The sequence below is a fragment of the Numida meleagris genome, chromosome 4, assembly GCF_002078875.1.
Source record: "Numida meleagris isolate 19003 breed g44 Domestic line chromosome 4, NumMel1.0, whole genome shotgun sequence".
NCBI lineage: Eukaryota > Metazoa > Chordata > Aves > Galliformes > Numididae > Numida > Numida meleagris.
In genome coordinates this window covers 49,483,285-49,498,913 of record NC_034412.1, presented here as the reverse complement: position 1 = coordinate 49,498,913, position 15,629 = coordinate 49,483,285, and the positions used below count along the sequence as shown (strand labels likewise).

General features: G+C 35.1%; 1 protein-coding gene across 15 annotated transcripts in view; it reads right to left on the bottom strand.

Moving 5' to 3' along the window:
• WDR17 (WD repeat domain 17) overlaps positions 973 to 15,629 on the bottom strand; it is a 53,822-nt gene continuing 39,165 nt past the window's right edge. For 14 of the 15 annotated variants that reach the window (XM_021396178.1, XM_021396193.1, XM_021396182.1 and 11 more), the window contains 11 exons: positions 14,999 to 15,090; positions 14,103 to 14,202; positions 12,265 to 12,404; positions 10,330 to 10,350; positions 9,050 to 9,161; positions 8,264 to 8,405; positions 8,083 to 8,185; positions 7,058 to 7,159; positions 5,573 to 5,668; positions 5,183 to 5,366; positions 973 to 3,555 (listed from right to left, as the gene is read on the bottom strand). In XM_021396178.1, coding sequence (XP_021251853.1) covers positions 3,436 to 3,555; positions 5,183 to 5,366; positions 5,573 to 5,668; positions 7,058 to 7,159; positions 8,083 to 8,185; positions 8,264 to 8,405; positions 9,050 to 9,161; positions 10,330 to 10,350; positions 12,265 to 12,404; positions 14,103 to 14,202; positions 14,999 to 15,090 — 1,212 coding nt within the window. In that variant the 3' untranslated portion in view covers positions 973 to 3,435. The remainder of the gene's footprint in view (positions 3,556 to 5,182; positions 5,367 to 5,572; positions 5,669 to 7,057; positions 7,160 to 8,082; positions 8,186 to 8,263; positions 8,406 to 9,049; positions 9,162 to 10,329; positions 10,351 to 12,264; positions 12,405 to 14,102; positions 14,203 to 14,998; positions 15,091 to 15,629) is intronic. The other variant, XM_021396187.1, reaches the window with a different exon arrangement.

Below are 15,629 nucleotides of genomic sequence, written 5' to 3'. Positions count from 1 at the left end.
CTGTTGGTTAGGCACTAATTTATTTAAAGCCAAATAAATAAAAAAAAACTAGTTTATATCATTATGTTCTACAATACGGATTGTTATTATTTATTTCTACAGTACTGTAATTTACTTGTTCATGTAATATTGCCCAGCATCCATTTCAGCTTCATTTCTTACTACACTGGATACGTATCCGTGAAGGTTTCTGACACAGATGGTACTGATACATGATCAGAATCTACGAAGTGTAACGATTGTACATGAAGTAAGTGAAGATATGAAGACATAGTCTTCACAAGTGCCTTTTTTTCCTTTGTTTTCAGTCATTTTAACCAAGAGAAAAGATTCTGGATTTTCATTCCTACATAATAGTAAAAGCTTCAAATTAAAAAAAATACTAATACCTATGCTGAAAATGGTATCTAAACTTGGTAGTTTAACTTCATTCTTTAGAGAAGACAAGTACTTTCTCATATTAGCATAATGATAAATTGCTGTAATTCTGGATTTCATAATTTTAACCTGTGAACAAGTTTAACAACGGGGATCAAAGGTGGTCTTTGTAGTAGGAAGAGTTCATAGCATGACTATTTTCCATATAATCATGTAGCCCACCTAAGAAAGTTCTGTGCTTTGATGATCTCACATTTGGCTACAGCCTGTGAAGCTTAAACACGTCTGTAATGGTCAGATTCTTTCAAAAGAACGAGTTTGATTTTGTAGGGATAAAATTACCTTAACATCTCAGGTATGCTGAGATTTATAGTAATTAGAAAACACTATTATAGAGCTTGCTAAATTTTTTAATTCAAGCAGAAATACTCATTTTTACAGAAGAATTAAACAGCGACTTGAAGACAAAGGATTCTGAAATATTAAGGGAAAATACCTGTATTTGACTAGCTGTGCTGGATAATGAAGGACTTTTTTTGCATGTTCCCCTCCGTCACCACACAGGGTAAAACTGCAGTAAAGAAAACGCAACCGTTTTATTCACGACTTATTTTATTTCAACAATGAAACAAAAATTAACCCTCCCTCTCTAGTTTGAAGAGGGAGTAAAATCTGCCTAAGATTATGTGTTAAGGCACAACTTATTTGCAACAAATGGATGCAATTAAACTACATATTTTTAAGATACTTAAGTTATGAAATGTCGGTAAAAATCCTTAAAATATAGCAAAAAGTTTGAAATACAGCAGTGTCAGTTGCACCAGTTCTTCAGATCCTATCTATCAGGCATGAGGCTGCAAATTCAATTCTTAGTTTTGCTCGCCAATTTTGTATGAACAGATATTACAAAGTTGTATGATTTATGTGCTAAAAGACAAATCTTTCATCTTAGAAGCAACCCATCAGATACTGAATGCTGGAAAATTCTGTCATGAACTATGAATTTTTATTTCTGAAATCCAACTCTAATACTCCAAACTCCACAAGGTTGAACAAGGGAAAACATTTTCCAAGCAATACCTGCAAGAAGATGTTATGTTCCAACACCTACATATGTACAGCAATTTTTGTACAAACAACAAGCAGCTAATTTTTTTCCCCAATATATTCTTATCCCAAAAATTGTGATACTACTCTAGAACAGACGTTGAAAATTAAGTTTTTAAAAGAAATAAAAAAAAAGAATGAGAATTGTTGATTTTTAACCTCTATCCTACATTTCTGGCATGCTGACATTGTTATTTCTGGCTAGATGAGGGCACTGCTTACAGATCTACTGAGAACTGGCTAAGATCTACTGAAAACCACCTTGTATTACTGCTGGTTTTAAAAGGATTGCTCTAGAAGTAGTCCTGCCAGTTTCTAATTACAACTTCTTTATATTTTAAGTAACTAGCAGGATTTTAAAATTTATTTTAAAGCAGCAGTCAAAACTACAACAAAGGTCAGGCAGATTTCTGCTTGTGTGCCATCAGACTATAAAAGAATATAATCAAAGCATCTTTTCTACAGATTAGTAATTCCAATTATAAGATTTCTTTTATGGTTAAATTGCATACTATACACAACTTTTAAATTTAAATATTCTTAGTATTCTATTGCTGTATCTTTCTTCTCATTTGAGCACAGAATTAGTGTCATGATTCCAGCCTGGTCTGGCCTAATTCTGTGACTAATGGGGCGGAGGGACCCATGGACTAGGCCCTAGAAAAAGGGAAGGGGAGGTACAGAAAAGGTATGGAAGATGGGCCTCGTCAGGGGAAAAAAATAACAGCAGCAACAAGCTAAGGGAGAAAACTAATTTACTAAATATGATAGCGGAATGCAAGATAATAGAATATAATCGGAATTGAAGCTAATAAATCGAATGAGAGAGACTGTATCTATAAACTGAAGGCCTTACTCTAATGATGTAGGTGAGAAGGCCAGCAAGCACACAGAGCCAAGGCAGGCAAAAAGAAGGACAACCTCGTGACTTACAGCCAATTTTATCTTTCCCTCTTAACAGAAAACGGAAATGTAAAAAGAGAAGTCTTCTGGGAATCATGGTTCATTCTTCTCTTCCGAGACTGGAGCTGCAGCATTAACTCTTTAACTGCCAGTGCACTGCATGATGTTATGATGCAGAATACTGATAACAAACCACAAAACCATGACAATTAGTAAACAAAAAATATGCACAAGTGTTTGTTTCTGGTCCATCATATACTACGTGTATATTTATAACTAATATAAAATGTAAAAAGCATTTTAAATGTACATAAAGTATTTTAATAACTCCACTATATTTTGTTTGTTCCTTACAAAGCCTTTGTTAAAAAAAAGTTTTATAAATACATCTTAGCTTTCAGTGGGAGTATAAGGGGGACAAGGTGCCAAGGATTAACTTATTAGAAAATAGACTATTATAATCCAGACATTCAAATCTATCTAAACAAAACATTAATAAGTATCTTTGTACTGCTACTAATGAAACACGTAACTAATGAACACAAAAGTCATTTATGCGTTTTTGAAATTTTACTTTTGCTTTAGAATCCTGAGTAAAAACTAGTTAAAATTTACAAAGTGGTCCCTGTGTGAAACAGCTGCAAGATTCCAGTCATTCTAAAACCAAGCTGCAGTGGCTATTCATTAAGTCATTAATCCTATGTATTTGGAAGTGTGTTTATGAATTTCAGAGTTTATCTGTATTTTGATGACGTGTAGGTTGCCTACATGCTTTAAAAGGCATTTGTTTACACAAATTTAGCTGAAATATGTCTGCACTGACAATTTTTATTAAAAGAAAAAAGTCATGGCTGTCAATTAAGTTAGGATTTTTCTTCTTTGGATTCTCAAATAACTTCTTTGGATGATCAACGAACATTTCCATAAAAATATTTTTTGTTCTCATTTTACAATTTTAAAAGTCCTAGTAATTTCCTCCCAGGAGAGTTGGACCACCATCTTTCTGTCCTTTGACAATCAGTGTTATTTTATGAGGAAAACACTGCATCAAAATGGGTTAAGTCGTATTCCTGTTCCTAGAGGTGAAAAGGGATTCACTTTGGCCCACATCAAAGCATCATTCAGTGAAACTGCAGATTTTCCATCTTCGAGGAAGAACACTGGACCCTGGAACAGCAGAAACATTTGGAGAGAGAAAGAAAAGTAAGTACACGTGTATTGTGTGAAGACTACCACATTTTGTTATCTGAGAAGGATGTCAAACCAAGTTTTTGTCTATCGTCTAAACATGTGAAAATATTACCTAGTCAACTCAAAGCTTTGATAATACGCAACTGTTAAGTGAACAGCCTCTAAAATCTACAGGCTCAAAATTTTCTAGTCTTCGCATTTTTTTTTAAATTTTATTAACTGTTGTATTCTGTACATTTGTCAGTTATTTGAGAGTTAAATATTGCCTGATGTAATATGTTTTTGATTTCTCCATCTTAAAAATAAAACAAAATCCATGAATAGTTTGAAGACATGGAGTCTACTGAACAATATCCACTGCTTAATAAGAAAAAACATGAAGGACAAAGCACTGATTTATCTGATGAGACAAAAGGTATCTGCCAGTTTTTTCATTTGAGGAAATATGGTCTCAAAGCTGTAACTCAATTTTAAGTGTATTTTTACAGTGGTATGCTCTCTGAACTTGCCACTTAGAACTGTAAAACCAAGCAATTGTTATTATACCTTAGTATTTATTTACTCAATGATTTCTGAGCCAATCTGCGTGCCTAAAGCAGACTCCTAATATTCACAAATTCAGGGATTATGATATTATTCACTAATCCAGAGATTAAGATATTGTACGTAACAAACTGGTGACACCATATTTGTGATTCTTGTCAAATGGAGTATAACAACAGCAGCTTTCTGTGGCTGTTAGCAACCTCTAACACGTGGCATGTGTTTTCCGCTGGGCCACAGCAGAGATCACCGGTCTCACACAGAAGTACTGGCAGCAAGTCTTTTAGACTTGAGGGTGCTCAGTTGTTAATTTTATTTATCTTAAATACCTAACTAGTATTTTGTGATCTCCGGTTTCCAAAGCAAAACTATCCCTCTTAATCCCTGAACAACATCGTTACTCTTTGGGCTGGCACCTTGCACTGGACAAACAGATAGCCTCATGTAAGAGAATAATCTCACACTGAGGCAGTACTTGGAGAAAGTAGCCGCAGAGTTGTGTTTTCAGGTCCCATCATATTTTCCTAAAAATGCCAAAAAAGGCATTATAAGGGCAAGCATATTTTGATCTTAAAACCCTAAGCAAGTGAAAAGTAAAAATATCTGAATATCCCTTTTTTAATACCTGGCTTTAATTAATGAACTGTAAGTTTTATACTATGTGTTTCCATTATGATTATTAATAACAACAGAATAATGTCAGTATGTGCTTGAACACAAAATTTGTTTTTACTCAAGCTGCAATGAGATAGTAAGTTGAAGGTAAAATAAATAAGTATGTAAAAAGACAGAACATTTAGCAAAATAAATGTTTTTTTTTTCCCCATGAAAATTAAGAAGTTTTGGATTGTGTAACTGGGCAATTATTTGGCTGGATAGCTCTTTATATAGCCTTATTTATATAGCAGATCTCAGCACTTGTCCTTATTTTTAACTTCTGCTATTGTGACAATAAGGAAAATATTCTTCTTCCTACATGATGGTACGGACCTTAGATTTATGGTAACTTCATTGATACTCAGTGCGAACACTAAGACAGGTTACCCCTCTGGAACTGTACCTGTATCCTTAGTCCTGTCAAACATGAGACATGAACATCTGAATGACTAGGAAGATTTGATCCAGTGACATAGTCGGGCCCAATCATTCCTTTCAGAGGCTCCTCTCGTATTCGTGATACCAGTATTGAATAGACCTTTTTCTGTGATTCAGATGGTGGGGTGCATGGCAGTTCATTGGTAGGTCTGTGGGGAAAAAAAAAAAAAAAATATCAAAAAACCCACTTTTTCTTTTGGCTGCACATCATAATTTGTTTTGGAAACTAACATCCACATAATATTTTTTAAAAACATTAATGTAAAGATTTTACAAAGGAGATAAATATTGTATTCCTAACAAAACATTTAAATGGTAGTAGACTCATCATACTTATTTTGTGTTTTCCACCTACTTGGTTAATTGAGTAAAGGCTCTCCATGCACCTAACTCCTCAGAGAGCTGTTCAATTTTTAACGGTACAGACACTTTCCGTCTTTTTAAAAGCTGGCTGAAAAGGAAGGAAAATAAAGTAAAAATTAATTCTAACAATGAATATTTTCTTGATAGAAAAAAAATAAGACATAATATTAAACCATTTCTGATACAACTTCAGCATTTGGTCCTTCGTGATAGTCACCAGTACAAAGCCACATAAATATTAAATTACTAGATATAAAAAATATACCTTTTCTTTTGAACTTGTATTTAGTTATCTCGATTTATACCTTAAATAAGGTTATCTTCAATTATCTTAACATTGTTTTTCTCTCTTTAACAGGCCCTTCCACACTTTAAGGCTTTTATTTCCTAATAATGACAAGTTGACTAAAACTAAGTGCATATACACAACTGATGTGAAGCGATATCATCTGGAGCAATGCCAAAGCAAACTGCATTAGAAAATCCATGACATCTTGGACCTGGCCTTGCTACCCAGCAAGAATAAAATCAGAAGTATCTGAGAATGCCAAACTGTGAGGGAGATGTTATTGCTAGATATGGCAATTAGTCAGCTGGACAGCAGAGAGGAAGACTAAATAACAGTGGTTATATTTTGAAGGAGGAGTATTGAAGTACTATGCATAAACATTTTATTTAGCAGATAACAGAGATTATTGATCTTAATCCATTCAAGTCCAGTGGATTGGCTTAATTCAGTCAAGTCCAAGTGGGTCAAGTGAAGACAACTTGAGCTGGGTTAAGTGGTTCAGGCCAAGTGGGGTCATATCAGCTCAAGTGAGCCAAGTCAAGTCAAGTGGGTGGATTCAAATGGGCAACATCAGTTAGGGTCAAGTAGGTGGGGCCATGTCAGTGAGGTTAAGCCAAGCCAAATCAGATCAGATGCACCGAGTCAAGCCAACTCAGATCAACTTCGTGAGATCAAGACAAGCAGGCAAGGCTAAGTCAGGTCAAGTCAAGGGACTGGGTTGGACAGGATCAGGTGGGGTCAAGTGGGCTAGACAAAACAAAAAGCTTGCAGATAGGGAACATTAGCTCAATGAGTACCAGAAAGTTTCATGGTGGGAAAGGAAGCATGTGTCCAGTCACAAGCTCTAAAGTCACAGCTTGTCCTTGATGCTGCTGAGCAAGTCTTCACAAGAGGTCTACACAAAGTTAGAATAACATATAATCATGCATGGAAGTGAAATGCTCATCTGAAAACAGGTTTTTCTTATACAACCAAGTGTTTGACTGAAATAATGAATTCAGAACTTACTGAACTAACTCTGAAACTTGTATTTTCATAATGCACAAAAAAGAGTGAAGAAGGTCCATAGCAGGCACCTTTATCACAGAACAGGGACCTCGTGTTTTTTGTGGAGAAATGTGGTCTACCTATAGCATATACCATAAAAGGAGCTGAGATTTCAAAGTGTTAGCAAAAGCTTAATATTACCTTGTATATTCATAAAGCGCGGGTACAATGCTATTGTACTGTCTTCTGATAGCAAGTAAAGCTCCGATGTAACCACACAAAATTAGCAACTCATTCCGAAATCTATGAACAAACAAGCATTAATCATGAACAGTAACGATTTCAAGCATTTGAAAAAACATTACACTCACATTCAAATATGTAATTTTAAAACCTATCTTATCAGCCCATCTTCTGTGGGGAATACGTGCCTGCTAACTATGTTTACTTTTTGTGTGATGTAACTGTTACTACATTTCATCTGCTTTATACTGATACAGAATCACAGAATCATAGAATCACCAAGGTTGGAAAAGACCTCTAAGATCATCCAAGTCCAACCATTCCACCTACGACCAATATTTCCCACTAAACCAAATTATTACATTTTAGCATTGAGTTAATAAGCCCAGTCACATAACGCTACAAAAACAATGGTACTCAGACCTTTCAATGTGATAAAACTTTAAAATGTAAATAACATTGCTCCATATTTGTATGGTCCTAAGTATTGTCAATCTTCCCCCACAGACAAGAGTTAAGCTTTCTGCTCATTTTAGTTCAGACGTCAAGGCCTAGTTTAAACCATCTTTTAATGAATGCTGAAACACAGCAATCCAACTATTTTAAGACTGGCAGCTTGAATTTCCTTAACACTTTGACATAAAAACACACCGTGTGTGGTACCACTGCTCTTTCTCTTCAAGAAACTGAAGCAAGAACTAATCAATGTGAGCTTCTCCAAATAAGACCAATATTGACTCACTCATTGTAAATGCCTGAGAAAGTAGCAGGAAAATATTTTTTTTGCTAAACCTTGAAAATTTAGGAGAATTCCACATTCAGTTCTCCAGGCTGGGAATTAACCTACTGGTTGCAGTCTGTTTGTACCACTCTTGTCGTCAATGAAAATGATACTAACAGTTTGTACATATAGTTGGTTTTTTAATTCCACAAGTTTCCTTTAGTGAAATTTCCACTTTTATAAGTATGGAAAACATACTCACTGTGTACAGTTATTCAACATTAACTGTTCAGTGCGAATGTAACTTAGAAGGTCAAGGTACGGACAGACTGAATCTAAAGTCCAATCTGAACCACAAAGTTGTTCTGTTGAAAAATAGAAAAAAATTGAAGAGACAAGCTATACAAATTAATTATGCTTAAAAATTTTCTTCCTTCTAGTACCTTTCACATACTGAATGCCAATAGAGAGAGCTTTTTCTGGTTCAGTGCTTAGCAGGTAGTACTTTATAGTTTCAAATATATCACCATCTGCCTCAGTTGTCTCTGCCAATCGCATACATTCTTCTACACTGGGAAGATTACACTAGAAAACAATAATTTAAAGAATTATTATAATATTCAAAGAATTATCTAAGATGCACAGAAATACATAATGTTAAGATCAAACTCTTTCCAAAGAGTTGTTGTTTGAAAGATATACCTCCATATAATAGGCATTAAGAAATCCACCTAGACCAGAGAACAACAGAGATGGTTCTCTAACTTTAACATGATTAATACGTTTCTGTTGTTAATGATTTTGTGAACTTGTTACTACTGCTTAATAGATGTTGAACATTAAGGGAGTTAGTGGAACAGATTCTTTCGCTGCTGAAAAGTGGGGAGGGAGGATTTAAGGACATTACAGACATAACATGTAGAACAATTCAGGGTAGTAGATAAAGATGCCCTACCAAGACCTGGTTAGGCTACACATCAGTGATAAGGAGGCTATGAACCCTACAAGACAAGTAATTCCGATGATCATAAGCTACTTGTGGAAGTAACCTGTGCCAAGGAAATGCTGCACAAAATAGAAAAAAAGATTATATATATAACATTTAAGACTGTTAGTGACAAAATCATCTTCCACATTTATTCGGCCTTGTCCTTAAATGTTCTGAAATGAAGAAACAAATCAATACATAAGCTCTTGTTAGCATTCAGGTGAATTCTTTTTCACTGTACCTTTTCATGTAGGTCATTTCTTTCAGCTATGCATCCAGGATAAAAAGCACAAAGTTTAACCAACTGCAGTTTATTATCAGGAATCATCATAAGAAGGTCAGCTGCTAAGTCCCTGCATAAACACAAGACAACATACAGTTACTCTTAATGGTCTGTAATAGGAGGAAACTCTTTTCCACATTCAGTTTACAGAAGGATACAAAACAAACAAACAAAAACCACAGCTACTTTCAGATGAGAGCAGAAGCAACAAAGGAACTAAGCCTCTGCATCTATTTTTGGTGCAATAAATGAGGCTTAAGATTTCAATCAGCAACTTAGGAAAAAGGCCTAAAGAGGGAGGTTCTACTTCTTCCTTCCCTTTTATCTCCACTTCCATTCCTCTATCTTTCCGTTCCTGATTTCCTCTCATGTGACTCTCTATCATCCCTTCATCTGATACTCTTATCATCACAAGGTAGGAAGATTCAGGTCACCGCCTTGCAAAAAAAAAAAAAAAAATCTATTCCCATATTTCTGGGGAAGGCATATATAAATTCAACCAACTGAAGCCACAGAAAATTAAACACCTGTACATCAAAACCACTTCAAACTCAGATGCAGGAATACATAAGTAGGGATGGGAAGGGAGAGTGGGATCATTCCAATTTGTAAGAAAGATGCGTTGCTTTGTCATGAAACCATATCCTCTGTCAAACTTTGAGAAGTTAGGAGGGTAAAAGGCTTCTAGAGCACCATGACATCAGCATAAAGCATCACTGAGTCATTTGGAATGGCTACAGTTTCTGCAGTTTTACAGAAGAGATTATGCAACAAAGGAATAGGACACCCATTTTCATCCTTAAGAATGGAAAAACTGTCCTTAGTGAACTGACACTACTTACATATTCTCTACTTCTTGTTTAATCCACCAACAAGAAGCAACTGGACGAAGCACGTGTAAAAATATTAATCAACTACTTTGAAAAAAAATAGATTAAGCTTTTAATAACTTATTATTCTGGTTGTTCTGTGGCTCTCCTGTTCATGCAAACACTATTTCTCCTGTGACCCACAAGACTGACTTGCCCCTGTGTAAGGCAAAAGCTCCCACCAAGTTCCCTTGGCTAGACAGAATGCAGTCCTCGGCTTAAAAATGTTAAGTTCCTGCCCAGTATTTACAGTTGCTTTTTAACCCACATTCAAGCACTGACAGTGATTAAGTAATGAAGACACAGGTCTTATTTTCAGCATTAGTAAAGCTATGCACTTATCACTCTTTCTAGAAACAAGCAAAATACCTGTATCCAAGTGATGGAAAGCTAAAAGGAAGACATTGAAACAGTAATGAACAAATCTTGAACAAATTTTTGTTTTGTATTCTTACTTCAAATACAGAGGAAATTTCTAATAGAAAATAACTAAATAACAACAGCAAATCTAAGAGTCAGGTTAGCCTACTTAACAGAAGAAATCTTTCCAATGCCTTTTGACAACCTAACAAACTTAATGCTAAAAGATCTTTGGAAGATGTGCTACATTATTGCTATGAAATAGCCACTTTTACAAGATACAGAAAGGCTCAGTCAGAATATCACAAATATTTCACAAATTTTTAGTCTAGTTTCAAGATCTCAGAGGGGGGTAAGGCACTGGAACAAGTTGCCCAGAGAAGCTGTGGATACCCCATCCCTGGAGGCATTCAAGGCTGGGTTCAATGGGGCCCTGAGCAGTTTGACTTGGTGGGTGGCAACCCTGCCTATGGCAGGGCAGCTGGAACAAATAATCACTTTTATAAAAAAAAATTAAAAAAAATTACTGCTTAAGTGATTAGAAATCGCTCAGCTGAAAACTGAAATCAAATGTTTATTAAAAAAATTCAAAGAAGCACTCAAATAATGCCTCAAATTGTGATACATTTAATTTTTTGAAGAATCAAATTGAAAAAAGAGTTAGTATGAAGAAAAAATAAGGTGACTGAATCAGGATATGCAGAATTCAGTATTTCAAGTAAAGTATCACTAGCCTTCTAAAGAAAGTTAGTTTTAGAAGTATTTATGTGCTAAACACAAATAAAATTGAAATACAGTGGTGTTCATAAACTCTCACTCATTTTCTCCAAACACTTGCATGTTTTTTCTGAGGTTGCGGATTTGGAATGGGTTGGGAAGGAGCATGCGTGTTTAGTTTTGATGTTTTTGTTTGGATTTCCTATTTTTGAGTGTTTCTAGAAAGAATATTCAATCAGAAATTGATTTCATTAGTAATCAACCTTTTGATATTCCTTGAGGTCTCTACAATTAGGTTTCTCTGCAATGAGATGTTTCCAGTTGGTGGATATCCTTAAAAACAAGAACCTGCATAAAGAAGTGAGCCCTACAAATAAGTTCAGAGGCTCTCAAGCTCCATCTTCCCCACACATGATCATATGAATACAGAAAACCAAAGGACACTATGCTATGCTGTCAGTATCTCTATTACAAAATATAAAGTCTCATGAATCTCTTTTTATTTGCCTGAGCAAATACTAAGTTTAGAAGCAAAACTGAGGCCCGATCACATGTACGTACATTCTTAAATACTGTACAGCTGCCAAATATATCTTAGCAACATTTTGTTTTATTGGTAGATAACAAACAGACCAAAACCATATCTTTCAAAGTAAAGCCACTACAAGGAAGAAGAAAAAAATTAGCAGAGATGAAATTTCCCCACGTACAACAGATAAATAACTTACTCCTCCAGAATAAAACAGTAATCCTGTTTCATCTTTCAATCTTGCCAGCTATTCTGTATATCCGAGTATAAAGTAATTCCTCAGTCTCTTGTGATTTTAAATTGTCAAATAAAAATCACTTTGCAGATCCTGCTTAAGCTTCTATGCCTTTTGATTCTATAATTCAGTACGAGCCTAATTCTGTCCAAAGCAGTCACTTTTACTCAGTACAGACTAGGACCTACTATGCTAATTAGTGCCCAAATACATATCTAGCTTTTTCAGAGCATTCCAAACTCTAAATGACAATGACTCTTCTCTCACTTAAAGTTCACACAATGTATTTTGAGCTTAAAGTAGAATGTTTGCATTCTCTGTGCTTCATAGGTGCAATTTTTATTCAAGCGGAGATCTACCTACTCACAGTGGCCTGGTGTATGTAAGTTTCAGTATGAGACACACCATTATTTTTTCAGGGGAGGGGAATAAATAAATCTTCTTTGGAGTAAAAAATTCTTACCATGTTGTTACTGTCATACATTTTCTTGCTAGTAATTCTAGGGCATAATGTGTTGCTTGCGCTGCACTTTCTCCTAAGACAGTACCCACACTGATTGCCAACTCCAGTTCATTTCCACGAATCAGGTTTGCCATTGCAAGCTTGCTCAATGAAAAAATTGTATCATTAAAGGACACAATCATTTGTGAGGATTCACCATGTTCAGCACATGACATTCATTTACAAGACTGCCTTTTTACAAAAGGATATTTTAAAAAATGCATTAAACTTTTTATATAAAATTTAGGCCTCTTGAATGAGTCAGTAATTGCATACCATGTGTTAATCAGTTTTCAAATAATCTAAAAGATTTCCTTTTGCAGAAACTTCCTTCATTTGATAAAAGAGATTAAACTTCATGCATAAAGGAATCACTTTTGTTAAGTCCTAGGTAAGGACAATAGTATTTAGAATAAATATTCCCCCTCCCCCCCCCCTTTTTTGGCAAAATGGGTCTCAAAAAAACAGGAATAACTCTCCTGTACATATCTTCTGGGTAACTGGAGTTGCTGATAGGGATTGTAGACCATTAAACAGTAAGACTACACAAAACTTCAAACATGTATATTTTGAAGTACAGACATTAACTGATAATCTGCTGTTCAGAGAAAGAAGATCGAATTTTACTCATTTGAGGGAACAGAAAAGTAAGAACACGTTGGATCAGAAACAACAAAGACCAAAGAGAACAAGGAAAAGTAGTAATTTATAAAAATTACAAACAAAATGAAAATCTTACATGTCAGCCAATTTTTTGGGCCAAGAGGAATTTTTTTTCTATTGACTTTGCTTATATCTTAAATTTGGTGGAGATCACATTCTTCATAGTACAATGAAGTTCCAATTCTGAATAGGTCTTTTGGATCACAAAAACAGTAAACAATAATACTGTGAATGTGTTTATATGCAGGATACCTAGGTAAGTGTATTCTCTGTTATAAAAATACACTGCCTTTACTAAAATTCAATTAAACAACAACATAGTATGAGGGCTGCTCTGAAAGTAATCTCATCTATTTTATTATGTTGTTCATGATGCCATGTTACCAACGTCTTCCTCTGACAGCAGAGGTTGAATGTTCCCACCAACATTCCATTAAATGTTTTTGTTGTGTAACAGATGGCAGCAGAGGGGTATAGTCTGACAAAATGGCATTTGACATGGAATTGCATATGAAGCAAAGATGCGTAATTTAATTCCTCCCTGTGGAAAAAAAAAAACACACCCACTGACATTCACTGATGCTTGTTGCATGTTTATGGAGACCAAACAGCAGATATTAGCACAGTGAGGAGCTGGGTGGTGCTTTTCAACAGTGGTGACAGCAGGTCACCTCCACTAGTGCAGACTGTTACGAGCACGGCACACAGGCTCTTGTTCATCACTGGAGAAAATGCACAGCTAATGGCTGTCACAAATAGTGTTTTGTAGCTGAGAATTTGCTCTATCAAACAGTGTTATTGTGCTATTTGTATCTGTTTTTGTTTCCATGGAAATAAACAGGCAGCATTACTTTCGGAGCAACCTTTGTGTTCAAGAGAGAAATCTTGAATTTAAAAAAAATAAATAGGGGATTTTGCCACTACCTTTAATATTGTAAAGATCAAGCTCTGCACATAAAGAAATACAAAGCGAAAACCAATTTAACTAGTAGAATTTAGAATGTGGCACACACATTTGGAGGAACAAAACAAAAGACAAACCAAACCATTAATATGTGGTGATATAAAAAGAAAGTAAAACCTTTCTGCAAATAAAGAATTAAAAGGAAAAAAGGAAAGAAGAAACGAGAAGTTACCTCTATGTTTTCAACAGCCAGATGGCAACATGCGGCAAGCACTGCATGGCCATCTTGGAAATACCATTCTGCCAGTTCTTCATTGACCTTCTGAAGAAGCCTGCAGTTAATAACACATGAACTCAGCAAAATCACTTGAATGTCAGAGTTGTTTAGCTCTGAATTTAAATACAGATCACCAAGTTTGCTTCTATATCCTGAAATTATCTGAATTACAAATAATGACACTGTAGTCAAAAATGCTACTGGTTTGAACTGAATCCATCTATGCCGATGTATGTTCAAGTGGACCAGTTTCACAAAATCTACGCCAGTATGGAAATGCCTCAGGCTGAGGAAAGAAAAATGAAATATATGAATATTCCTTCCATGCCTGTGAATACTGCATAAGTTGCTCTCCAATTGCTCAAAAACTGTGAATGTACATGAAGGAACTACACAGACTTCAAGCTGCTTTTGTTAGTAAACATACAGCTTGACAATGTGATAGAGGCTTTTGAGCATTGTTCTGAACAAGGAAAGAAACACAGCTTCTGAGGAAAGACACCAAAGCTTTTAGGAGAAGATGCAGAAAACGTACTGTCTCTCAGATACTACTTGATGATAAAACTTACATTTTCCAAAAGTTCTAATGAAATAAAGCTAAATGTTTAAAGACATATTTAAGTGCATAAGAATGCTCCTTGCAATTGTAATACATATATATGAAAAAAACAGTCAGAAAGGGGCAATACGGGCAAGATTACACAGTGCAGCATCAGTTAGTGGACAACTGGCTCCATGAGATAAATACTAGAAGATAAGATATTTTGTCAAATTATGTATTGCTGGTTCCAAATTAAACTACAAAGGTTTATTCCCCTTGACGATTTTAGTTATAAACTAGAACAACTTACACATTATAATCATCTGTATTGTTTAAATCAGAATTTGAAGATCCACTCATTGTGGAGAGCGGTGACATTTGTATGTTTCCCTCACAAGCTGCCTAGAAGAGAATGAAGTGTCAGATTAATTCAAATGTCAATCATAACCAATAATGTGATTCTTCAATAAGAATAAATCTGAGATCTGTAAAAATTCTTCTGTCCAAATATAGCAAAATAAATGTTTAAATCAACAAACCTATTCATAGCTAAATTTTAGCCTGGTTTTATCCAGCTACATGAGAAATTCTATAGAAGCAAGAGATCTCTTCCTTCCTATGAATTTGTAGACAATTTTTTCAGTTTTTGAATCAGCTTCAAATGTACAGTGAGGGCTGCAAACTTGATTTTTTACTCCCCTAGGAACAAGTGGCTGTGACTGGAGGATGAACTCCATGGACACACTTTAGTAGGCATACCTGCAAATCTGGAAAAGCCACAGCAGCATAAGCAAAGCCTTTTCAGTTTTTGTCAATAAAGTATTTTTTTACATTTGTTCATTTTTGACATTTGACAATAAGACAAAATTAAATAAAGAGATCAGTGTGTCTTAAAATGTAATTTTGTATCCTTTAAGACGCAGCTAATGACATTAAAAGTC